This window comes from Humulus lupulus, chromosome 2 (genome assembly GCF_963169125.1).
Source record: "Humulus lupulus chromosome 2, drHumLupu1.1, whole genome shotgun sequence".
NCBI classification, from domain to species: Eukaryota; Viridiplantae; Streptophyta; class Magnoliopsida; order Rosales; family Cannabaceae; genus Humulus; species Humulus lupulus.
This window is the reverse complement of record NC_084794.1, coordinates 178,089,097-178,114,337: the sequence shown is the minus strand read 5'-3', so window position 1 is coordinate 178,114,337 and position 25,241 is coordinate 178,089,097. Positions and strand designations below refer to the sequence as shown.

Sequence of the window (25,241 nt, the reverse complement as noted above, 5' to 3'; positions counted from 1 at the left end):
TCGTTTGAACCTTGGGGTTTGAGGGTTTTGGTGCATTGGGAAGCTTGGGAACTTTAGTTTGATGATTGGGGAATGTTTAGGTATGATTTTGGAGGCCTTGGAGTGTTAAAAACACATTTGGGAATGGCCCAGGTTTGGGGGCCGCGGGCCTAGTTTGATGAAGCAGGTGAGGTGGTTCTGTTCTTGCTAGGCGCCGCGGCCCTTGGTGTTGGGCGCCGCGGCGCTTGCTTCAGGTTTTGCTGGGGGCCGCGGCACAAGGTGCCAGGGCCGCAGCTCTTGAGCAGGGTTGAGCCCGTTTGCATGTTTTGACCCCGGGAACATGGTTTTAGGCCTCGGGATCACTCCTACTACCCGGATTAGTGAGGATTGATGTCTCAGAGGCTAGATCTTGGTTTGAGAACCCTTGATTATCATGTTATTAATGGTATCCTATAATGTGTTATGATTAGGTAACCACTAAAGGACTAAAAGCTAAACCATTCTCAAGGGTCGTTCTTTTGTTCATTCTAGCTCGAATCAGAGGTAAGAGAACTGCACCCCATATGTGTGACTTACATGGTTATTCATGAGACATGTTGATTGTGTAAATGTGGACATGAATTGATTATTGAATGCTTAGAAAATATTTCTCACTTGTGCATGGTACTGACTCATTAGTCAGATTTGGCAAAGGTGCCAGTATCAACTGTGAAGCTGTGACTTATTAGTCAGGTTCGGCAGTGGTATTGGGCACTGGTCACATAGTGCTGATTCATTAGTCAGGACGGCCTTAGCGTGTTCCACGCAAGCCAATAAAGATTAGATCTAATCGATATCTGCATTGAATGACTCAAAGAGCATTAATGTCGGACCGACCTCAAGTTCGATGAATATTATAAGTGCTTGTGTGACTTACCCATCAGTCACTCATCTGTTAAGTTAGAGACTTACCCATCAGTCTCTCATTTGTTTAAGGCTAGTGGCTTACCTAGCAGCCACTCTTCTGATTAAATTAGTGACTTGCTCGTCAGTCACTCAGTATGGTTTTCTAGAACCTCATGTGATATTCACTCATCTGTTTAAGAGCTATGAGCTCTATGTGATTATAATGATAATCATTTGATAATGTTTACATATAATACTGTGTTTTCTTGCTGGGCTTTTGCTCATGGGTGTTATGTGGTGCAGGTAAAGGGAAAGAAAAGCTCACCCAGCGTTGAGTGGAGAGCTTAAGTGGTGATGTGTACATATGTGGCCGCTTGACCACCACGGCCAAGGAGTTCTCAGAGGAACTAGGGGGTTTACCCTATTTTTGCTGCTTAGGTCAGCAGGGTTTGTAATTTTGGAACTATAATGACCTTTTTGAGTTGTAAATACCTTGTAAATGTTCTTGTGGGCCCATGAACAGTTTTATGTATCAAATAAAACATATCCTTTCCTTTTTATTGATTTTCACCTTAGCCTGTTAATAACACTTAGAACACGTTCTTAACCAAAGGACTCGAGTAGCGGGTCAAATTTTCGGTTCACTGTTCACCGTAATGGTTCTGGGGTAACCAGGGCATTACAACCATGATTCAGCTCCGCGAAGTCTTTTGCTAATGTAATAGACTGGCTTTTGAACTCGATCCTCTTCCCGGACCAACATGGCACTAGCCGCATCTTTCGTAACAGCTAAGTAAAGAAAAAGAGGCTCTCCTGTCGTTGGTTTAGACAACACTGGTGGCTCGGCTAAAAGTGTTTTTAGATTGAGGAAGGCCCGCTCGCATTCTTCGGTCCATTCAAACTTTGTATTCCCCCGGAGCAGGTTATAGAATGGCAAACACTTGTCAGTAGACTTGGAAATAAACCGATTAAAGGCTGCCACTCTTCCTGTCAGACTCTGGACGTCTTTTCGCGACCTGGGCGGTAGCATTTCAAGTAGCGATCTGATTTTGTCAAGGTTCGCCTCTATCCCTCTAGTGTTGACTATGAACCCCAGAAATTTTCCTAATGCCACCCCGAAGGTACATTTTTGGGGATTCAACCTCATACCATACTTCCTCAAGATCTCAAAACACTCCCTCAGATCAGGAACATGGTTATCGGCAATTTTTGACTTGACCAACATGTCGTCAACATACACTTCCATGTTTTTCCCGATCTTATTAGCGAACATTCTGTTGACCAATCTCTGATATGTAGCTCCTGCGTTCTTCAGCCCGAAGGGCATGACTTTATAACGATAGACGCTGGTTGGATCCATGAAGCTTGTATTCTCCTGGTCCGCGGGATTCATAGCGATCTGGTTATAAACAGAGTACGCATCCATGAAGGACATGAGCTCGTGCCCCGCTGTGGCATCCACCAATTTGTCAATTCTTGGCAAGGGGAAGCAATCCTTGGGACATGCTTTATTTAGGTCAGATAAGTCGATGCAGGTCTGCCACTTTCCGTTAGATTTTGGAACCAGAACAGGATTGGCGACCCAGATCGAGTATTTTGCTTCGCGAATAAAGCCGCATTTTAAAAGTTGAGCTACTTCCTCTTCCAGGGCCACAGCTCGGGTCGTGCCCAAACACCTCTATTTCTGGGACTTCGCAGGCATGCTTTTTTCCAAGTTAAGGGTATGCATGATGACACTTGGGCTGATCTCTACCATGTCTTCATGAGACCAGGCGAAAACATCTAGATTTCCTTGTAGAAATTTCAGCAGCTCCACCTTTCTCTCATCGCCAAGGTTTTTCCCGAGCCTAACCACCCTCTAAAGGTCTTTAGGATCGATGTTTACCTCTTCGAGCTCTTCGATAGCCTGGAGCTTGGATCTATCTTCGCCTACTCTAGGGTCGATATCATCACTCTGGGTGGTACCTACGCCAGCGGCTTGCTGAGGTTCTTTTATCCCAGGGCCAATCCTCACTTCCTGGGATTCCTCGCTCCCGCCCTAAATGACCATCGTCTGCTGCCCGGGTTGTGACTTTCCCTTCATGGAAATGCTATAAAATTCCCTGGCAGCGAGCTGATCGCCTCGGACCGTACATATCCCTGTAGAGGAGGGGAATTTGACTATGAGGTGGCGGACAGAAGTTATGGCTTCGAATGCCATCAACGTAGGGCGACCCAAAATTGCATTGTACGCGGTGGGACAATCGATGACCACAAACTCGAGGAGCTTGGAAACAGTTCGGGGTCCCTCACCCAAGGTTATTACTATCTCGATTGTTCCTATCATTGCCGACCCTTCGCCAGAAAACCCATACAACATCATGGAGGTGGCCTTCAGCTCAGTCACAGACAACCCCATTTTTTCTAGTGTGGATCGAAACAACAAGTTCACCAAACTCCCATTATCAACTAGTATCCTCCTAACTCTCCTATTGGCGAGCTGGGCGGTTATGACTAGAGGATTGTTATGTGGGAACTGGACATGACTAGCATCTTCTTCGGTAAAAATGATGGGATGTCTCTCCAATCGCTACTGTTTAGGTAGATGCTGCTCCGGGATAAACTCAACTCCGTTATGAGACCTATGTTCATTGATGTATCTTTTCTGGGCACCTCTACTCGTGCCTGCCAGATGAGGGCCTCCGGAGATGGTGGTTATCTCTCCCCCTACTACTGGAGGAGGGGTATCCTGATATACCCGGGCCCCAGGCTGGTTTATAGGAGCCTTTGGAGCTTGTTGAATGCTTTGCCCAGCAAACTGACTGGGAGGGACTCGATTCCGCGCATATTGAGCCAAGGGTTCGGCCCTGATGAGTGTCTCGATCTCATCCTTCAAATGTCTGCAATCATCTGTATTGTGACCAATGTCGTTGTGGAATCGACAAAATTTGGAAGGGTCTATTTTTGCCCTTTGATTTTTTAAGGGCTTTGGCTTTTTCCAAGGAAGGGGAGCAGAATTTGCCAGAAAAATACGCTCTCTAGTATCCATGAGGTTGGCAGAAGTCACGTAGACCGGTTTGAACTTCTCCACGGGCTTGTTTTTATTTAGACCATTCTGGCCGCCCTCACCATTTCCCTTTCTCTTGCTTCCTCCCCCTGGTTATTCTGGGCAATGGTTTGAGTCGTAGTTATGACGTCCGTTTCCGCTCCAACAGGTTGTTCATGGACTTGGCTGGTTCCTGCGACCGATGCTCATGCTTCTTCCAAGTTTATCCATCTCTGGGCCTTGTTCAGGAATTCATCCACGGTGTTGACGCCCTTCCTCTGGATTTCTTTCCATAGGTCGCCCCCAACAAGGATTCCAGTTCTCATAGCCATGAGTTTGGAACTTTCGTCCGCGTCTCTAGCTCGGGCCGCAACGTTGGCAAACCTGCTCAGATAAGATTTTAAGGGTTCTCCGGGCTGCTGCTTTACGTTAGGAAGGGAGTCTGCCTTGACGCGAACTGCCTGAGAAGCCCAAAATGCCCTCTTGAAATTGGCAGAGAAACTCTTCCACGAGCTGATAGAATGTTTCTTATATTGCTTAAACCATTGCCTAGCTGTCCTGATCAGGGTCGAAGGGAATATCAAGCATCTCAGCTCGAGCCCGATATTGTGGGCCATCATTAGGGTGTTGAACATCCTCAAGTGATCCGACGGATCTCCATCCCCATCGAATTTGGATAGATGGGGCATCCTGAAACCCGGCGGGTACGCCGTTGCTGCGATGTTGGGGGCAAAAAGCTCGAGCTCGTCCCCCAAGTCATATTCGTCTTTTCCCTTTTCTGATAGGAGTCTCTTCATTAGCTCCTCCATCTGAGCTAACCTTTCGAGGGTTTGGTCTTTGATCCCTTGGTTGTTCTGGGGCTGTTCAACAGCCCCCGTCCCATTGTACGCGTTAGGCGAGTTATTGTCCCTCCAAGCTTGAGCTTGGTTTGGTGGGACATTCCCGTTATCACGTATTTCAGAAGGACCATCCTCTTGGCGAGTATGACTTTCATTTCTAGTCGGATCCCCCTCTGCGAGTTGAGGCGATCTCGAAGGTCGGTCCACGGGTCAGCTCGGGGGCTTTGTGCCGAACTTAGATGATTTCTCAGATCTCCACCAGATCTTCCACTTCGGTGGCTTTCGGTCCAATAACTCTCGTTAAAGAAGCTCAGGGCCTGCTGTCGAGGGTGAGGATTTGGGACATTTTCGCGCGCTCGTGGGGGATGAGCAGGAGCAGCGGGAGGAAGATTCCTCCTGCTGTTTCTGTATGTAGGAATGTCTCGAGCAGGATGAGGAGGAGGTGGATATCTTATCGATGAAGGAGGATGTCTGATCGGTGATGCAATTCTAGTTCCGCCAGGTCGGACTAAACTAGCCCGCGGTCTCTCTGCTTCAGCGCCTCTAGCCCTCTGTGTCTGGCGATCCGATCGTTGCGCGGGAGGGCTAGCCAAAGCAGGTTGGCCACGCGAGCTCCCCCCAGACCTCCTTCTTGAATCATCGCAAGCTCTCCTGGGTGAATTCGAAGGTGGAGCCGAACTTGGGGTTGAAGTTCTGACTGATCGGCTGACTCGTTGATGGTCCATGGGAAAATCATCAAACATAGTTTCCTGGTGATGGTGCGACATGGGCGCAGAACTTGGGGTCGAGGTTCTAACCGATCGACTGGGCCTGGGCCGACTATCCCGGGGGGACTTGTGAGTCCTGCTTTGCCTCTTTCCGACGTTAACGTCGGTTGCAAGAGGGGGTAGCCGGGCCAAGACTTCCTCGATTTGCTTATTTGCTTTGGCCAGATGGCTCCTCAACTGCATGTTTTCCATCTCCATCGCCGTCAGGTAACCCGAGTTTGGATTTGGCGGTAGGGGCGCTGAACTTCTAGTGTCATCATGGCCCATCGGCTGTTTTCCCGATCGTTGCTGAATCTCTGGGTTTTGTTCGTTGGACACAGCGGTATGGTGAGCCTCCTGCCCACCATGCTGATCCGTTTCGTTACCATGCCTTAAACGAGTGACCACCATGATAAACTTTTCGTGATAGCACTAATTTAAATCCTCTCAATGAAAGCACCAAACTGTTGACGCGATTTTCTGCCAACAGTGAATTATATGAATAACTAGGATGAATTAGTGCTTAATGATAAACCGTACTAAGAAAGTGATAATGCTCAAGGATGTTGGAAGTCAAATGCAAAGAAAATGATCACTTCTTTTTACGTGGTTCGGAGGTTAAAATCCCCCTAGTCCACAAGTCTGTGTTATTACTGTATCTCTTTCTATAATTTTACAGCCCTTGCATTACAGAGAAAATCCAACCCTCAACACTACCCAGGGTCCTGGTATTTATAGGAGAATGATCCCTGGATAGGTATTGGGGTCATCCCGTGATCCCTTGATTCCTCGCATCATCTATGTCACATCAATGATTAATATTTACATTTTATATTAAAGTGTGGTCTAATCATTAGGTAAAATAGATCATGGGCCGCATGGTCTAATTTAGGCGTGTGATATCTGATCACACACGTTTATATTGCGTATCCGAGAATTCGGGATAAAACAGACACGTGATGTCTATCCACGCACATTTACATTGCGTAGTCAACGTTATAAAGACCCTGGGGTACGTCAGACCTCTGGCGTACCACGAGCTAGCGTACCGTAAGCTCGTGCTAATGGATGTTGTATTCCACAAGTGATTCCAGACAGTATGTTGCCACAAGCTCATCAGCTCGTGCCATTTTGTTTAGGGAATCGTGCTAGACTTCCCCGAACAAAAGTTGGACACGTGGAACATCAATTATATCCTTTGGCTTGCCAGTTGTACCCAAGCTGCTTAAAAAGGTACGTGTTGATTTTCAGAGCGTACACTTTTATTTATTTATTTTTCTTAATTAATTAATTAAATCCTTATTCAAATTAACTAATCATTATTTGAAACTAGATTTAATATTATTTATTTATATGGACACAAATTTATCAATATTAATAAATTTACCCAAAAAATCTCTTTTATTCTCTAAATCTCATATCTCTGTAAATTTTTCGAAATTGACCTAGTCAATTTTAAAAATCCTAATTGATAATTAAATCAATTAATTGAGACATTCTAGATGATTTACTCAAAGGTGATGTGGAGACCATGAATCCATGAAATCAAGCTCCGACAAGTTACCGTAAATTTATTTACGAATAATTTCACTACCTTATTAATTCATCGTGATTCCACTATAGACTCAGAATTTAACTCTTGAATTCATAGAACGTATTTTCCAAATCATAAATACGTTATCCATTATTATAACAATTACAGTTAGTCAATCCTCTATCGACGACTTACTAACGAGCTGGGTGCAAATTAACGTTTTACCCCTCATCTGTATTTTATCCTTAACTCCCACTAAGTTCCTTAGAAATGATATTTCCGTGAACTTAATCACAGAAATGAGATCTCAATCATTTAACATTTTGAACAAAACAATTAAGGAAATCATCTTTTCACTTCTCATACAGAATTTATAGATTTCATATCTATGAATAATACTCTCACTCAATTGCACTACTAAATCTCCAAGATGTAAGTATGGGTTAGACCGTAGGGTAAGCTGATAACGAACAGGTCAAAAGATTAATATAATTAGCATAATATTATCACTCAGAATTAAGATCGACTTAACATATGATCAACGTTGTAACATTGATTAGATTCAATAACAACGATACTTATTTATCAATCAATAATCAATATCGGTCATAATCCGATGTAACCAAATACATCCGATCTTATCTACTTGGTCAATGCCTTGGACAAGACATCACACCCCGAATGTGTAAGTGAATCATATCATAGATTACCTAATCAGTGAAAATTCAATTCACTGATCTAATCTTAGAATTCGTTCTTTTGAACATATAATTACAACTATAATCCAATGTGACCTAGTCACTATAATTGTGATTATCCATATGTTTGAGATTTTATAAATGTTTGTATTATTTCAATAATCATGTAATAAAACAAGCAAATAAGACGGTTGTCAACTACTAAATGATTTCCACTACTTTTATTGACAATATGAAATCGTGTTATATCTCCGACATGGTTTTATAAGGGCATAAAATCCAACAATAAATTAATTAAATTTTAAAATTAATTATTTTATTTGAGTGAGAGAAAATAAAATTGGTAAGTCAAAATAATTTTTGATTTATTGAATTTTAAAAGATGATAATGATGATCATCAATTTGAATTTTGAATTTAAAATTTAAATATTGAAATATGGTTGTGATTTTTTCCTTAAAAAGATGATACTATATTTTTTGGAATGATTGATTTTAATTAAATAAATAAAAGAAAAATGTAATATTCCTAAAAAGGGAATACTGCTACACACATGCCACAGTCCAGTGATTGTGCCACGCGTGTAGAAAGACACTAATAAAGTATCAGTGTTGTTTTTATTTAATTTAATTAATTAATTAATAATTTGAAAATAGATTTTTTTTCAAATTTGGTAAGTTAGATTTACCTAAATCAATTCTTATCATCATTATGAAATTATTATTATATTACTATTATTATTATAAATAATAAGGTAATATATAATCTCTAATATATATATATATATATTATATGACAACAACAACAAGAAACAAGAGAGTCAGAATTCAGAATTTGTCATACAAGAAATTGCATCTTCTTCTTTTATTCAAACATTTATCAAGCTATAATCAAAGTTCTCATGTGTTGAGATTAAAACTTGTGACTTCTAAATTACAAACCATTGTTTTCTATGTGCCCACACACATCTGAAGGTGTAGAGAACACTCCGGAAGATCATGATTTGAGTACTCAAATCATTGGATAGGAAGATCATTTTATATACAAAAAGAATCAAAGACACTTGATAGACTTCAAGAGGTAAATATTTCTGTTATTGAATATTTGTATAAATGTGCATATGATATATCTCTTCTATATAATAAATGTGTAGATAATGGAAATTCTTGATTTTAATGGTTTTTTATTTTTTTAGTGTTAACTTTAACTAAATATTCTTATATTTAACATAATATTCTTAGAATAGTTTGTAAATACTTAAACTTAAATAAAATAAAATAAAAAATTAAAATAAGATATTTTACAATAATAATTATTTAAAAATAATAAATAATTAAATAAATTAAAATATGATATTTTTGAGATATTTTACAATGATAATTATTTAAAAATAACAAAATAATATGTTTTATAAATTAAATAAAATTTAATTAAACTTAAACCCACTTATTCGAATAATAATATAATCTATTGTCAATTGGCAACAATTTTTTTAAAAAAAAACTAGCAAGAAACTTTAATTTAAAATACATGTATAATATTTAATATTACATTAAATATATAATATATAATATTTTGTTATCACTCACAAATTCAAAAATTAGAACAAACATAAACTTAAACAAAAATAAATAAATTATTTAATTAAAATAGGACATTTATTTGAAATTTATAACATTAAATTTAATAAAAATAATTAATAAATTCTACACATAAAACTAAGCAAACGTGCATAATGCACGTTGCTTGTATCTAGTATATATATAAGTATATGCATAATTATATTTTTGTTGCATGATTAATGATATTGCATATTAATATTTTCAGTCTGGATGTTTTCTTGAACATATAAATTGTTTACATAAGAGATGAAATTTTTTTTGTGTTTATAAAACTGGACCCACCACGCCAATTCCGCTGTACACTCTCATTGTTTTTCCAACACCAACAACTTTCTCGACTTGTTGTTTAGCCACATCTATATCCAATACTTGCAAGTCCTCATCAATAAGTTAAAAAAAATAGTATTCTTGAAGAGATCATCATCTTGAACAACACAAGGCAGAAAAACATGAAAAATAATGTTAAGATAAAAATAAAGAGTAAAATACATAGGAAGAAACAATGTAACAAGATATAAATAAAGAATAAAAAAACTATAGCTGGTTATAATTAAATAAACAAAACAAGTAGTGTAACTAGTTACCTTATCAACAGAGGCATAAAAAACATCATCTGAACAACCTGTTGCTGAACGGTCAGTTTTGTCTAGTTCTTCAGCAAAATCAAAAGGATCCTCGGGGAACAAGAAACCTCCAACATAAGCCTAAAGAATGTTAAGATAAATAAGAAAAAGTAAAATACATAGACAGAAACAATGTAGCCAGATACAAACAAATAATAAAATAAAATGTAACTGGTTTCAACAAAATAAACAAAACAACTGTAACTGGTTACCTTAGAATCAAAGGCATCAATAACAGCATCAACTGAACAACCTATAGTTGAACGGATAGTTTTGTCCAATTTTTCAGCAAAATGCTCATAAATAATAGGATCCTCAGTAAACGAGGAACAACCAACAAAAGCCTAAAAATGCAAGAAAAGAAAAGAAGAGTAATCAAATAATAAACATTCAACAAACAAAAAAACTAAGCAAAAGCATCAGTAAATATTAAAATAAGAAAATACCTCATCTGAAGCTGCTTGTCCACCATGGCCACCTGCCTTGCTAGATTCACCAATTGCTTGTCCAACATCATCTGTAACTGCTTCAGATACAACTGCCTCTCCAACATTTGCACCAAGATTCTCATTAAGATTGGCATCACAATCCTTAGGACTTAACATGACAATAATCTCATCAACTCTGCCATTCACTGAATCCATGAAGGAATGCATTTCCTTTGAAAGCTTCAATTGATTCGATTTAATAAGCTTGATCTCATCTTGGTACTTCTTTAAAGAAGCCTCAAATCTCAGTAACCAGTCCTCCTAAAATAAAATTTGAAATGTAAAGATAAAAACAAATTGGCAAAACAAAATTAAAAAAAAAAATTAACGCAACACAACACTAACTTGAGCTCTCGACATAACATCCTCTGGCTTCTCAGAAGGATGCTCTAAATCAATGACAAAATCTATATATGCTAAAGGATCCTTAACCATAATATTGCCATCAAAATTCAAATCCTTCACAATTGCAAGTTCCTTCTCAAAGTCATTTGGCAATACTGGCCTAACTTCCAACTTAAACAACATTGCAAAACAAGAAAGTAATAAATTGAAACCAGTTACACATGTTATATATGTTTTATTAAAGACAGTAACAAAAAATATGAAACTAGTTACACTATAAATTGATATAATATTAAGTGAAAAATGTATCCAATTACCTCTTTTTGGTTGAAAATGTCTTGAGTAAGTTGTTTGTAGGAAATATGTTTTGCATTCTTCCAGTTCAAAACTCTTGGGTACCCATCTCCAATTCTTTCAGCAATCCCATCGCACAATTTAGGGATGCTCTCATATATCCAAACAAGAAAATAAAGAGGATACCCCCACAACTTATAAGAGTGTAATTTCAAAGTCCCATTTTCCTTTCTCAAACCATCAATAATCTGGTTCCCACCCTTCCGACCCTCTCTCATGTCAGAACTAGTCAAATCCCACAACTACCTCACGAAAGGAAAACCACTCGAAACATCAAAACTGCTATCAACCCTGATGATTAAAAGATTGTCAACCATCTTAGAATCTGTTGGTTTTGCAAACAAATAGTTTGCAAGAAAATGAAGCAAGCCGAACTTGACAACATCTTTCATCGCCAACAACTTTATTACTCATAAACTTAGCTTTCACATAAGCCCTGCTCAACTTATTATTAGTTACACCAGGAAGTATCCTAGATAAAAACTGGTTTTCCTTACGATCAAACACAGACTCATCCATATCGCTTTGAAACTTTAAACCACTAATCAAAGCAAACTCATTAGCAGAAAATCTAACAGCTTGATTGCTAATCTTAAACCAGAACTCATCAACATTCTCTTGATGAACCTCCCTTAAAAGAACATGATGAAAAAATTGAGCTTGCCAACATAAATCTTCTACATCCAAAAAATGTCTCAAAATATTTTTTTTGAGACTTACTAAACTTAGTCCTAAGGTCTTTCAATACTGAATCTTCACAAAATCTTTGGACCCTAGAACTGAAATGCTTGGTCTAAGAAATCTTGTAAACAAGACCCTGCAAAAAATAATCATAACAAAAAATAATGCAACAAAATCAAATAAAAATGAAAGCAAAAACTAGTTACAAAACTTAAAGAAAAAAGAATGGTTGGAACTTAAAAAAAGAAAACAACAGTACATGCATTCAGCTAAAACCAAATGCAATATGTAACTAGTTACAATATAAACAATAAATGGATACCTTAGCTTTAGAGACAGAAACATGCTTTGACTTTTTCTTGGCCTTCTTAGAATTAGATGAAGAAGCACCAGCATCAAGCTTACGTTTATTAGCCTTCTTAGGATTAGGTGAATCTGAAACATCAACAAACTTAGATTTGGATGCAGATTGAGAACTCCTTGCAATTGCCATTCTGAAAATTTGCAAAAAACAAAAATTAAAATAATCATTTAATCGTATGAAATATACCAAGCAACAAAAACATGAAAAAATGACTAGGCATATTGGATAAATTGTAACGCATAGGATAAAAAAAATTAAAAATGCAAAGAAAAAAAAAAAAGGAAACTCAAATGTAACTATGCCATAACTGCAAGCAAGTCACCACGATGAAATTATACACGCATTAATCAGAAACAAAACATAAAATCAATAATGCAAATGAGATAATAAATAAAAAGAAAAAAAATGCTAATGAGATTGAAGAACATTAAAGCACGTTTAAATCTTTCCCAAAACTCAAATGTAACCAGTTACAAAACAATAAACTCGTAACAACAACACTCCAAATCAGCAATCGGACGAGATCAAGGATTCCGACATATAATCGGAACAGAGAAGCATAGAAAAATAAAAATGGAGAAGGAAGAAGACAACGCAGACGGAATCGTGATTGAGAAGGAAAGACTGAGATGAATTAAATGGTGGATTGAGAAGAGTAAAGCAGTTTTTACTTTATTTATATTTTAAAATTTAAATATTGTTATAAAATGTGGAAACCTGTATAAATTAGTCAGTTTTCATAATTTTTTTTTTTTGATAATACAAAGAATGATTAAAATTCCGTGGAAATGTCGGGTTGAAATGATCAGTGTTGATTAGTTATAAATAATAACAATTCAAAATTGTCATTAAAAAAAAGGATAAATAACCCAAAAAAAAATAAAATAAAACCCATACACCGTGTAAATTAGGTTAATGTTTAGTAGGAAAGAGGGGAGTAGAATGAATGAGGAGTTTAGGTTGGAGGAAGATTATGATAGACGGAGAGGATCATAATTTTTTATTATTTTATGTTATTTGGTATGAGAGATGAAGTTGGTAGAATAAAAATGAGAATTATTATTTAAATTACTATATTATTATTTGTAACATAAATATTTATTATTTTTTTAAAATGATAATAATGAGTTGTGTTTGGTAAAAATTTTATTTCTGAAATTTTTAAGCACAAAAATAGAAATATTATTTTATTTTTGTTTTTTTATTTTTAAAAAATTAAAATATGTTTAGTAACTATTTTTGTTTTTTTACTTTTAAAAACAAAAAATAATAAACGTGATTGATAACTTTTATTTTTATTTTTTGTTTAATAATATAATGTGTTGAATTGAATAAAAGAAGAAAAAAAAAAGTTGAAAACCGTTTAAAAATAATTTGAAAGTGAAAAAGTTCTATTTTCAAAATTTAATAAATTTTAATTAAAATTTAAAAAAATAATAAATAAAAATAGGGTTACCAAACATATTTTATGTTTAATTGTCAAATTTTTAATTAATTAAATTAAAAATTATTTTTTAAGTATTACCAAACAACACTATTTTATATATTTTTGTTATTTTTTTTTTGGGAATATACTTATTTGATACTTTATGTTTTTGCAAAATATCATTTTAGTACCTTCTATTTTTAATAATGCTTATATGGTACCCTGTATTTTAAAATCGTACATATTTGGTACCCTAAACTCAAATTTAATAGATAAACATTATTGAAAATAGAGGGTACCAAAATGATACTTTGCAAAAACATAGAATATGAAAGATATTCCCTTTTTTTTTTTTTCTTGAATCTTTATGATTAAATTTTAACAGTTTGGAGGGGCCTCCATCTCTCCTCTCCATTAATCTCTCTCTTAACAAACAAGATTCTCCTCTTCCTCTCCCTCTCCCTTACCAAACAAGGATTCTCACCAGACATAGTGTTCTTGTAAAAAGGGAATTTGGAAGCCCACAAGGAATCATATTTGGGCCCATATTGGGCTCCACGAAGAAGCCTGAGGACGGTAACGTGGCGGTTTTTAGGGTTTGGGTAAATCTGATCCAAATTGCAGTTACTTGTCTAGTAACAGAGTTTGGGAGGGAGCTCTCTCTCTCTCTCTCTCTGTTTGGGTTTTATTCTCTGTCATAGATCTCCACTGGGGTACTGCTTCTATCTTCTTTACTATTTCAACGTCGTAATTCATCCAAATCCTCAGAACCCATTCTTTGTATGTCTAATTTTCTTTATCCAATTATTATGGTTCAGAATTTTCGGTTTTCTGTTTCTTTATTATTGAACCATGAAATGAGTCAACAATTTCAAAATTGTGCCCTTTTTTTCTTTTTGGCAGGGGAGTGGTGAGCATATTTTGTTTATCTGCTTCCTACAACAGTACCCAATTCCATCATACTAATTGCCTAAGTACCCAATTGTGTTTCTTACTCCATGCCTGCTATGATGAAGGTTGGTGTTTAAATTTTTGAAGCTTCTTTCTATTCATGGCATTTCATGTTGTGGGGTTTCTTTCTTTATTTTCTTAAAGTCTTGTATATGTTCGTTACCAGAACTCTGAAGGCAATCACATTGGGAATGTGTTCAACAAGTTGCTCAAGGATATAGGAAGCCCTGTTGATTTTAGGCTCCCTGATTACTTATATAAAACAAGACTATTTCCAACATATACTTTTATAAAGCGCAGTATCCTTTTGTATTCCGCTCTGTATTTCTTTGTAAAAGTTATAGTAATTGGTAGAAAAGAGAGGCAAGTTATCTTCTTTTATCGATAGTTAAAATCAACTTTACTTTGGGTGTTTTGGTTATACTTTTCTCTTGAATATAGTGGTTCTTTGTTCTTTTGTCCCTTTATTATGTTTTTGTTAAGCTACTATAGCTACTTGATCTTTTGCTTACAGTCTCAAGTACATTTTTTATATGCTGGGCTTCATTTTATCTTCCACAAATGATGAACCAACTTCTGTTTATTTTCTGTTGTGTTTAGAAATTTCCCTGAGAGCATTCCTATCATCTGCTCGGGCCAATTAGTATTAGAAGATTCAATTTGTTGTCATTGTCAGTTCTCTGCTTTTGCTGTTTCCTTTATTGTGTGTGGAAAATATAAGATATATATCTCACCAAGAAAAAGAAGATTAAAAGACGACTAGAAGATGATGGTATATTCTGTTCATGCGGTCCTTCACCAGAATCTTCGGTGTGCGGTAGAGATTGTCACTGTGGGTAAGGATTCTGAGTCTTTTCTTTAGTGTAATGAAATTGGAACGTGACAAGTTGCATTTTATCATTTTGGTTATTTTGATGGATTAGGTTTTTGTGAAGAATTCAACCATAGGCATCATGTTGATGTATTATTTTTTTTTTTCAAACTTGCTGTCTGATCTGGATAGCTTTTTGGCATGTGTGTGACTGTTGGTGTTTTAATATATGTATATATATTTATTATTTTTTATGCATTGTAAAGCTGTTTGTGTTTAGCGACACAAATTTACAAGAAATATTCTATCTTAAGAGAAAATAAATATGTTTGTAACTACAAGGTGTGCATCTGGGCCTTTTTCTTTTGCTCAGCGAGTTTAATCCTAGTTGGGTCTGTTGCGGACAATTCACCAGAAAAATTTATGCATATATTTATATACCTATCAAGACTTCTAATTAATACACAATTCAAGAGGGCTCCTCTTAAAGAAAATTTTTGCCCTTATTTATACTAGGCTCAGTGGCGAAAAATGAATGTGTTTACAATTATTTTATCATGTGGTAGAATGATTGGCAGGTGGAGAGTGGGCAAGTTTTATAGGTCCAGATGTGAGGACTTATTATAACAAATTTCTGTAAAATACTAATTTTCTCATTCATGGCTATGATGGCTTCTTTGATTTTGTTGTGAGTCAAGAAGGGGAGAGGACTATGGTCTGTATGACGATAGAATAACTTGTACTAAATCATCTAACTCTATGCACACAGTAGTACTTGTCTATTTGAAGCTCCTTCTCATGAGTTCAGCTTTCTGCTTTGGTCTTCTATTATATCTACCTTAGTACTTCTGCTTCCATGTACGATGGATTTCTCATTTATATTTGGTTATTAAATTTCATGGTTATTATATGATCTTACAATTCTCAGTTTAGTGTTGCTCTTTGGGTTCACTCAAATAAGGACTTCAAGGATTTTTCATCCACTGATTGGTTGAGAGAGTGGAATTTTTTGTTGCAATGTATTGTTTTGTATTTTGATGTTGTGGTAGTTAAGCTACTTTTTTTTTCATAATTTTTGTTTTCCAAGAGATTCCTGTGGTTGTTTTCTCCACTCACTTGTATTGTATATTCATTTATTAATACAAGTTGTTTTGTTTTAAAAAAAAAAAGTTTAGTGCATTAAGCTGCTGGCATACAACTTTTTTAAACTTGCATAATCAGCAAGCTAATTGTCTAAGGAAACATTTTTTCTGTTGTATTTGTCTTTTCATTTTAATGTTTAGATTGAAGGAAATTTCAGATTTTGGGAGGCCTTTCAGTGTGAAGGTTGCTGATATTGAATAACACAAAAATGAAGTTTTGTTTTATAAAATGTGTAGACACAGTGTCATATTGTAGCAAAACAGGAATTTTATTCTTAAACTTTTGTTAAGTAATTAAAGATCCCATCCATTAATTGACTGTTGTTTATGCAGAATGCTTCTGTCTAGCTGCTCATCAGGTTGTAAATGTGATAGTTCCTGCATTAACAAACCATTCCAGAACCGAACTGTGAAGAAAATGAAACTTGTGCAGGTATAAGCATGTAAGGTATCATTAATGTTCTAGGCTTTTTGTGCTCTAAATTTGACTTTATTTTATTATAATTTTTTGCTTAGTATTAAGGAAATAATTACAGCAAAATCAGCTGAGAGACATTTATGGACTTGGATTTTTTTATATATTTTTTATTTTTTGAGGGAATATGACCTTAGAAGTTAGTATAAGTGTTATTGGAGAATTACATCTTGACACTAAATAAACAACATCTTCACACTAAATAAACAAATTTTATTGGTGGCATTTATTCTGCAGAATTTTGAAGGGGTAGCTCTATATAATAGAAACATGATCTCTTGAGCAGTAATCCTAAGTAGCCATGCTTGATAATAAGATATTCCATTCTCTACGCACTGGAATAGAGGGCCATTCATATCAGTTTTCTGTCACTGTTCAAATTTTTTTTTTTGGCATTCTTATTAACAAACGAGGACGATGTATTTGGTAGAATTTTATTATGGCCAGTGTTTCTATTAACCAATTATAAAAAAAGGTACAAGTCCTAATTGCCAAATTCTTAAATAAAACATGAGGTTTTTTCCTTCAAAGCAGAGGATGAATATCTTAAAGGAAACCCTCCATTGACTTTGTTTTCTCAAAATTCTTAATAACTTTTATTCTTCTAATATTATGCTTGAGTTATCTTTTTCTTTTTTTTTTCCTTGAACCATTTAGCTTTAATTACTAAACAAATAAGGTTTGTTTATAGCCTAGAAATAGTGGTAGTGATTTATGTGAATAAACACACTATTAGCATTACTTAAGAAAATTGCTTTATTTGAAATCAATTTATTTTGAGTATAATAATTATGTGGTTTTTTTTTTTTTTTGCTTTTTGATTCTTTTAATATATAGTTTGTCTTACTTTCATTTTCTATATATGTGGTTTCTTCTCTTGTATTTTCTAATATTTTTATTATTAGTGTTCTGCTCTTGTTTTTTAGTTGTTGGTTGGATTATAAATAAATTTTAGTTCAGAATTCGCCAAGGTTTAAAATGGCTAGTTTGGGTCCTAAGCCTTTTTTATTTGGTGAGGTCAGCTATAAGCATCAACATTTATATTAAAGCTACTTGTAAAATGTTAGGCCACTAATTGGGCTAACATATTCTAGGTGTAAATAGGGCTGAGATGTTTTAAGTGTAAGCTGGCTGAGGCGTTGCAAATGTAAAATCTGACTGGTTGGGAAGCAAGTAATGTTGAATTGTTTAGGAAGTTTGTTAAGGTAGTTTGTGGGCCGAGTATAAATATACAAACAGCTGCCTTAGTAAGGCATCTGATTATTGTGTTGGGATTGTGGGTAAGGAATAACTCTTTGGGAGATATCCAGTTGTCTTGAAGACTTGGATATTTGTAACTCTGTTTTGGATATCAGCGAGAACTTTAATAGCATAAATCTTTCAAGAATTGATTTTTTTGTACTTAGCGTGTATCGAATTGGTATATCAAGAGCAGTGGGTTCGGCCATGGCGACCACGTTACCTATTTTTAAGGGAGATGATCAGTTTTAGTGGGTCATTGATATTGAAGAATATTTTCATCTTCATCGAATTAGTGAAAGCAATAAGGTCTCTGTTGCTAAAGAATGCCTCGAAGGGGTTGCTTGGAGTCGGTTTCAAATGGTAGAAAACAAGAACCAATCAAGAATTTGTTGGATTTTTTAATCATGTTGTTCGATTGATGTAGTAGAATATGTGATGATCTGTTCCACGATTTGATGGTACTTCGATACGAAGATTCTATAAATATGTTCTGAACTCACTTCGAGAAGAAGGCAGCAAAGCTTCTTGAAATTTCAGTAGCCTTTCTTTGAGATATATTCTTCTCTAATTTGAGCATAGAAATCATAGTTGAAGTGTCTTATCTTCATCCTCTAACTCTCTCAGAAGTACTTGTCGAGGCATTAGTCGTCGAAGAACGACTGAAGTTGCAATATCTGACGTACGATGATATTAAAGACGAGTTTGAAGTATGATGGAGGCCTAATTGCCAGTATTCTTGTTTCTCAATCAGAATTTCCTGGCACTCAATCGAAGATTCTTGGCTCTTCGTCGGAGATGCCTCCAAGAAAAGGAGGTGAAATTATACTAGAAATTTAGTGACAAATTCTAGCGAAGACTTGCAAAGCTTTTAAGATGGTGTACTATTGGCAGTGATGAATCTGATGACGGTGATGGAGAAGCATCGCAATGGAAGTGATGAATCCGATGATGGTGATGGAGAAGCATCGTGATGGAAGTGAACCTCCTCCCATTTCAACTCTAACCGAGCATCTAGGGTTGCATCAAAGGGAAGATCATACTTGAGAAGATCGAGGGTGACAAAGACACTTTGACTCAGAAGGCATTTGGACCAACAACCGTCACTTTGTAATGTGGATGAATCCTCACCACTTCTGATGGAGACAACCATAATTTTAATGCAATAACTTGAAGAAAAACAAAGGGGCAGGCTGAAACCACCATTCTTGTCACTGGTTGCCATTGATTCCTGGTTGGAGGTGATAGAGATGGCAATGCAGCATCACATGCTAGACGATTTGGATGGAAGAGGTACCTGATTTCTGTTTAAGGTGGACAAGTGATGGAGCGTTCCACAAACACTACATGTTGAAGGTTGCAATAGTTGAGAACTGGGTTTTCGATTGAGGATGACAGCAGAAGCTTCTAATGGTGGGACGACCTCCTAAATTGCATACCCAAAATTTGGTTAGGGGGATAGTCATTTTTACCACAAAGTTGGTTTGGGACTGCACCTACAAGTGATGGTTTTCACGTTTGAGGTGTGGGTCATGACTCGACTTACTAATTGGATTCTTGAGGTGAGGGTCATGGACCATCTTTTGTTTCATCCAATCCTCCAAAGTGTTAAAGCAGAACAAAAAGATTCTCGCAAGACCCTTTTTGAATGCCTTGTAGATATGTATTAATATTTTTTTTATATCCAGGCTCACTGCCCAGTATCAAAGGATTGATTATTTAAAAAGCTTTTCAACAGTAAGGAAGAAAAGAAGGATGATGAATTGGAAAAGGTGTTGGATCATAGTGATCTGATTGTGACCACCAAATACAACCTCAATCACAACATGGGCAGATTCTACATCACTAAAATTGGACACACAACATTACCGGACTGATTTTGACAGAGGCTGGGCACAGCTATGACATTTTAGCGGTTGACACATACTTTGACAGAGAAGCCAACCTCAACGATCTTTGATTGCACCTCTTAATAAGCCTACCAACGGATCTTACAACAGTCCCCTAAATTTCATTTTGAGAATAAGGTGAATGTTAATGTTAGGCCACTAATTAGGCAACATATTCCAGGTGTTAATAGGGATATTCTATATTTAGACTGGCAGAGGTGCTGTAAACGTAAATTCTGATTGGTTGGGAAGTAAGTAATGCTGAGTTGTTTAGGAAGTTTGTGGGCTGAGTATAAAAATACCAGCAGCTGCCTTAGTAAGGCATCTGATTATTGTGTTTGGATTGTGGAAGAGTTATAACTCTTTGGGGAGAGCCCTAATAGCAGAATTCTTTCAAGGATTGATTTTCTGTATTTAGTTTGTATTGTAAAAACCTATAATATGAAGCATTTAGGCTATGTTTGGTAGGGAGGAGAGGAGAAGGATAGTGGGAGAGGTCAAAATGTGGGAGGGAGAGAAGAGGTGGAAGGATTGCAAATCCTCTTAAATCCAGAATCCTGTCATTAATGTAAGGTTTTATACTTTCTACTTTAATTTGCTTAAAATTACAAATATATCCTCTTAAAAATATAATTAAAAGGATAATATAGTACATTCATAAATAAATAGAAATTTATCACTCTACTTCCCCATCCCTCTTACTAAACAATTAAAGGGATTATTACTCTCATCTCCCTCCCTCCCTCCCTCCTACTCCCCTTATTTCATCAATTTTTCATCCTCTATTTTCCCTTTCACTCTACCTAACATAGTGTTAGTCTGACTGAAAAGCCCCCGTGGAAGTTAGGTTGAGTGGTCAAGTCCAATGCTTCATGAGGTTTGGGGTTCAATTTCCTATGGGGACTTGTCAATTTGCGAGTTTTCACCCAGAAGGACAAGTATTTAAAATGAAAACAAAAATTCAACAATCAAAAGCTATAAACCATGGTCACTTTCATTGCAAAACATCTAATTCTCATGATGACAATCTAAATAGGAACTGTTCTAACAATTTTTTTTTTCTATTTCATACATACTTTTTTTTTACTAATTTTTATTGTGTGGTTGACTGATTGCCATATCTTTGCTAGTTTGGTAAAACTTCAATCTGTGCTGTACACTTGATATTAAATCCTTAGTCATATGATTTCTAATTTGGTAAAGCCTGAATCTATGTATTTTTTTTCTATTTAACATACTAACATTTGTATATTCTAAGGCATAGTTTGTTGAATAGTTCTAGCTATTAGATTGTTCAAGTTGTGATTTAAAGTCGGGATGTTGCATGTAGACTGAGAAATGTGGTTATGGAATTGTGGCCGATGAAGATATAAGTCAAGGAGAGTTTGTTATAGAATATGTTGGAGAAGGTGATAGCTCAAAGCCCTTGTATTTATTTGTTAAAAAATTTATGTTAAAAATCATTAACTTATATTTACACTTTTCTACACAGTTATCGATGATAAAACTTGTGAAGCAAGGCTTTGGAATATGAAACACCGTGGAGAAACAAATTTTTACTTGTGTGAGATTAACCGAGATATGGTTATTGATGCCACTTACAAGGGAAACAAGTCAAGATATATTAATCATAGCTGTTGTCCCAATACCGAGATGCAAAAATGGTCCTTTACTGATTCTTAATCAGTGATTTCTTTTTCATAATTTATAGTATAGCACCTTATGAGATATTTTTGTTTCTTCAAGGATAATTGATGGTGAAACAAGAATTGGCATATTTGCGACACGTGACATAAAGAAGGGCGAGCATCTCACCTATGATTATCAGTATGAACACTTGTAATCTTTTATTGTTTTTTCCCCTTGCTACTCTGAGAGCAATGGTTTCTTTTGGGGGTTCTTTTGGCCCTGATATACCAACTTTGGAAAGTGAGTTATATACTTTGTAGTTCAGTCTAATAAATTTTGTAGGTTTGTGCAATTTGGTGCAGATCAAGATTGCCATTGTGGTGCAGTAGGCTGCAGACGAAAATTGGGTGTAAGACCAACCAAACCTAAAATGTCATCGGATGCTGCATTGAAACTAGTAGCATGCCAGGTTGCTGTGTCTTCACCCAAATTAAAGGCAATTTTATCTGCAAATGATGTATGTTTTTGGTTTTAATAACTTTTGTTTTTTCAAATTCTTGAAATATTTGGTGAAAATTGCATCTCATAAATTTGCAGATTGGCAATTGGCTAACCCTTATTCGGAAATTTTTTTGGCTGTGCTATCACCTCAAGCCATGTAAAATGAAATGAGTGATAATCATGGTGGCTTCGATTGAGAGACACAAATGATAATGTCTGTTATATGGTGGTGCCATGCATGTAAATTATGTTTTGGCGTTTGTGAAACAATTTAAGAGTACAGTAAAATGATTAGATGGTGTTAGAAATTATACAGCCTGGAAGGCTTGATATATTTGTGCAGGTGGAATTCCTATTTTTTTAAATGCATGATTTCGAGTTAACTTTTTGTAATCCCATGATCATAGAACAATCAAGGTGTTATCATCCTCTCCGCAATTTAATACTAGACAAACCTAGTCTCATTCACCAAACTTGAAATATAACCTTAATTCCTCAATAAAGCTTATGCGTTTTGATTTTATTAGCTTGTTTTCTTCTTTAGATATTTGGTGCATTATTTGCTTAGTGGAATCTAATTCTGTAATTATTTTTGGAAAAGGTTTACCAGAACGGAGACCTGCATATAGGTATGTCAGAAGATTGTCTTTGTTTCTGGTCATTTATTTATCTGTTTTTCATATTAGAAGGAAAAAAAACATTTGTTATAAATTTTCTTTGTTAGTTACACCTTATTTCATATCTCAGGAAGTTCCCGGCGTGGTCTTAAGCAAGGAAGTTGTTCTTACAATTGCATTGGTCGAGTGGTTATGATAAGTCACCCTATGGATACTAGGTATTTTCTTTTCAGAATGTCTAGAGCTTTACTTTAAGCATAAATTTAGATTTTGTTAGGAGGCCTATGTAGTAGCAACGGATAACCATAAAACTGCATTGGTGATATTATCATAATTTTTCTTGGACACGACATGAAAAGAAACTGTTACTTGTTTCATTGATTCTTTCAAGCATTAGTTGGCTTGTCTGTAATGTTTGATCTCAAGGAATTTGATACCCTTTTTCCTTTCTTTTTTAAATGTTGCTACTTAATTGAGTCTTCTCTTAAGTTGGACATCAATTTCTAGGTCGTACATTTTAAATTTTGTGATTAAAAAAAAAAATTCCTTTTTGGATTTTTTGGAATTAATTTTATTGTACTACATGATCTTGAAATTCTAATGTTAATACTTAAATCTAATATTTTTTTCTTTATTTATTTCTCGATGTTCCAGGTCATTTGGGATTATTAAACGGTTTGATCAATATTCCAAAAAACACTTGGTAAGAGATTTACTCGGTCATTGTTAAGTGGGAAGATTAACGTAGCATTTTCTGATACATGTTAATATTTCAGTAAGATCCTTTGGACTGAAATTATTATGTCATCATTTTCTAAAACTCAAATATGGAAAGAAAAGTACACATAAGTGGGAAGATTGTGGAAGATTAACGTGGCATTTTCTGATACATCAGTGAGATCCTTTGGACTGAAATTATTATGTCATCATTTTCTAAAACTCAAATATGGAAAGAAAAGTACACATAAATTTTCATGCTGTGACTACTACTAGTGATGAATTGTTTTACTGAAGAAGCTGCAAATTGTTCCAATTGAAATATGTCATTGAAAATTTATGGTCTAGAGAGTAAAAAATATTGATATAAGACAATGAAGTTTTCCCCTGTTAATACACAGCCATTCCTTTAGAAATGTCTGCTTACTATTATAACCCAAGAGAAAAAAAAAAAAAAAAAAAAAGAAATACCTGACATAATTTTGTTTTCTAATTTGTTTCAGATCATGTATGAAGATGGTGTTAGTGAATTTCTTGACATGTCAAAGGTAGACTGGGAACTTTTACCACAATAATGGCGAGTACAAATGCTTGGCTTTTTTTCCCCTCGTGCTTTGAGGATTGAAGGGCTTTGTTGAAGCAAAAACATCATGGATGATATGTATCCATCGTAACGTGTTTGAGTCCATATCACGTGATGTTGTCTATGTCTGTGTTGAGCATTCTATTTTTGCTGGAATAGCAACCCAAGTTTGTGAAGCTTGGTATAGGCATATGGATCTCTTCTGTGGTGTAAAACTGGAGGAATGTAGGCTTGGAGAATTTGTAACAATGTACCAATATTGATACCCTGTTGCTGACTGCTGAAGTGTTTGTTAGTCTCATAAAGCAGTGTATTTTTGTCCTAGAAGAATGCTATTGTATTAAATCATTATTTTTCATACCAACTGTTCATACCAAGTAAACTCTTCTTGCTTCTGTACTATGTTTATTTTATTTTTATGGTAGCATTTGTTAGAAGTGTGAAAAGTAGCTATGTAGAGTAGATCATTAAGATAAACTGTACACAGAATTTAAAATGAAAATAATTTTAATATGTTTTTTTTGGAGGAAAATGTAATAATTTCCCCTATCAAAATTGTAAGCAACTCAAATTGTTTTCTTTTAAGTTAGCTTTTGATTTTTTTTTATTTCATTTACGTTCATAAACTAACTGATTTTTCCTTAACTTTATTCTTGACGCTGGAATAACTAATTTAATAAAATGTTTTTTTTTTTCATAGAATTGTCATCTTTCATTTGAAAAATATTATTATTCCGATAATTATTGTGGAACATATTAATATATAACAGATATCTTTAAAAAGATGGATTATATCATTCTATAGTGTAAAATATGGTGAATGAATTGTGATTTTTATTTAATAGAATCGTATGTATTTATATACAAAATTAGAGACTAAATAAGAAACTAACTAAATACAATTAACTCTAATTTCTACAACTAATATACAGCTAATATATTCTAACACTCCTCCTCAAGCTGGAGCATAAATGTTAATCATGCCCAGTTTGTTACAAAGATAATCAACCCGCACCCCATTCAAAGCCTTTGTAAAAATCTCTCCTAATTGTTCTCCAATCTTCACATGTCCTGTGGAG

General features: G+C 35.4%; 2 protein-coding genes across 5 annotated transcripts; one reads left to right on the top strand and one right to left on the bottom strand.

The window, feature by feature from the left end:
- Positions 1–9,500: 9,500 nt before the first annotated feature.
- LOC133818757 (uncharacterized) lies at positions 9,501–12,873 on the bottom strand. 2 transcript variants are annotated; one of them, XM_062251793.1, is made up of 7 exons: positions 12,141–12,873; positions 11,101–11,954; positions 10,784–10,954; positions 10,397–10,699; positions 10,163–10,294; positions 9,912–10,031; positions 9,501–9,751 (listed from the first exon to the last, which is right to left on the bottom strand). In XM_062251793.1, exons 2-7 carry the CDS (start codon positions 11,353–11,355, stop codon positions 9,710–9,712), a joined length of 1,023 nt encoding a protein of 340 aa, XP_062107777.1. In that variant the 5' UTR covers positions 11,356–11,954; positions 12,141–12,873; the 3' UTR covers positions 9,501–9,709. The 2 variants fall into 2 exon arrangements, with proteins under 2 accessions (XP_062107777.1, XP_062107778.1); XM_062251794.1 differs by lacking the exon at positions 10,784–10,954 and having other exon boundaries at positions 12,141–12,860.
- A 1,207-nt stretch (positions 12,874–14,080) lies between these two features.
- LOC133818756 (histone-lysine N-methyltransferase ASHH3) lies at positions 14,081–24,557 on the top strand. 3 transcript variants are annotated; one of them, XR_009886091.1, is made up of 14 exons: positions 14,081–14,388; positions 14,512–14,624; positions 14,726–14,858; positions 15,281–15,395; positions 16,846–16,945; positions 21,446–21,524; positions 21,608–21,779; positions 21,862–21,942; positions 22,087–22,261; positions 22,342–22,459; positions 22,847–22,874; positions 22,993–23,080; positions 23,517–23,565; positions 24,083–24,208. XR_009886091.1 is itself a non-coding variant. In XM_062251792.1 (13 exons), the coding sequence occupies exons 2-13, from the start codon at positions 14,607–14,609 to the stop codon at positions 24,152–24,154; spliced, it is 1,110 nt and encodes a 369-aa protein (XP_062107776.1). In that variant the 5' UTR covers positions 14,087–14,321; positions 14,512–14,606; the 3' UTR covers positions 24,155–24,557. The 3 variants fall into 3 exon arrangements, 2 of the variants coding, with proteins under 2 accessions (XP_062107776.1, XP_062107775.1); XM_062251792.1 differs by lacking the exon at positions 22,342–22,459 and having other exon boundaries at positions 14,087–14,321; positions 24,083–24,557; XM_062251791.1 differs by lacking the exon at positions 22,342–22,459 and having other exon boundaries at positions 14,087–14,388; positions 24,083–24,557.
- The last annotated feature ends 684 nt before the right edge of the window (positions 24,558–25,241 follow it).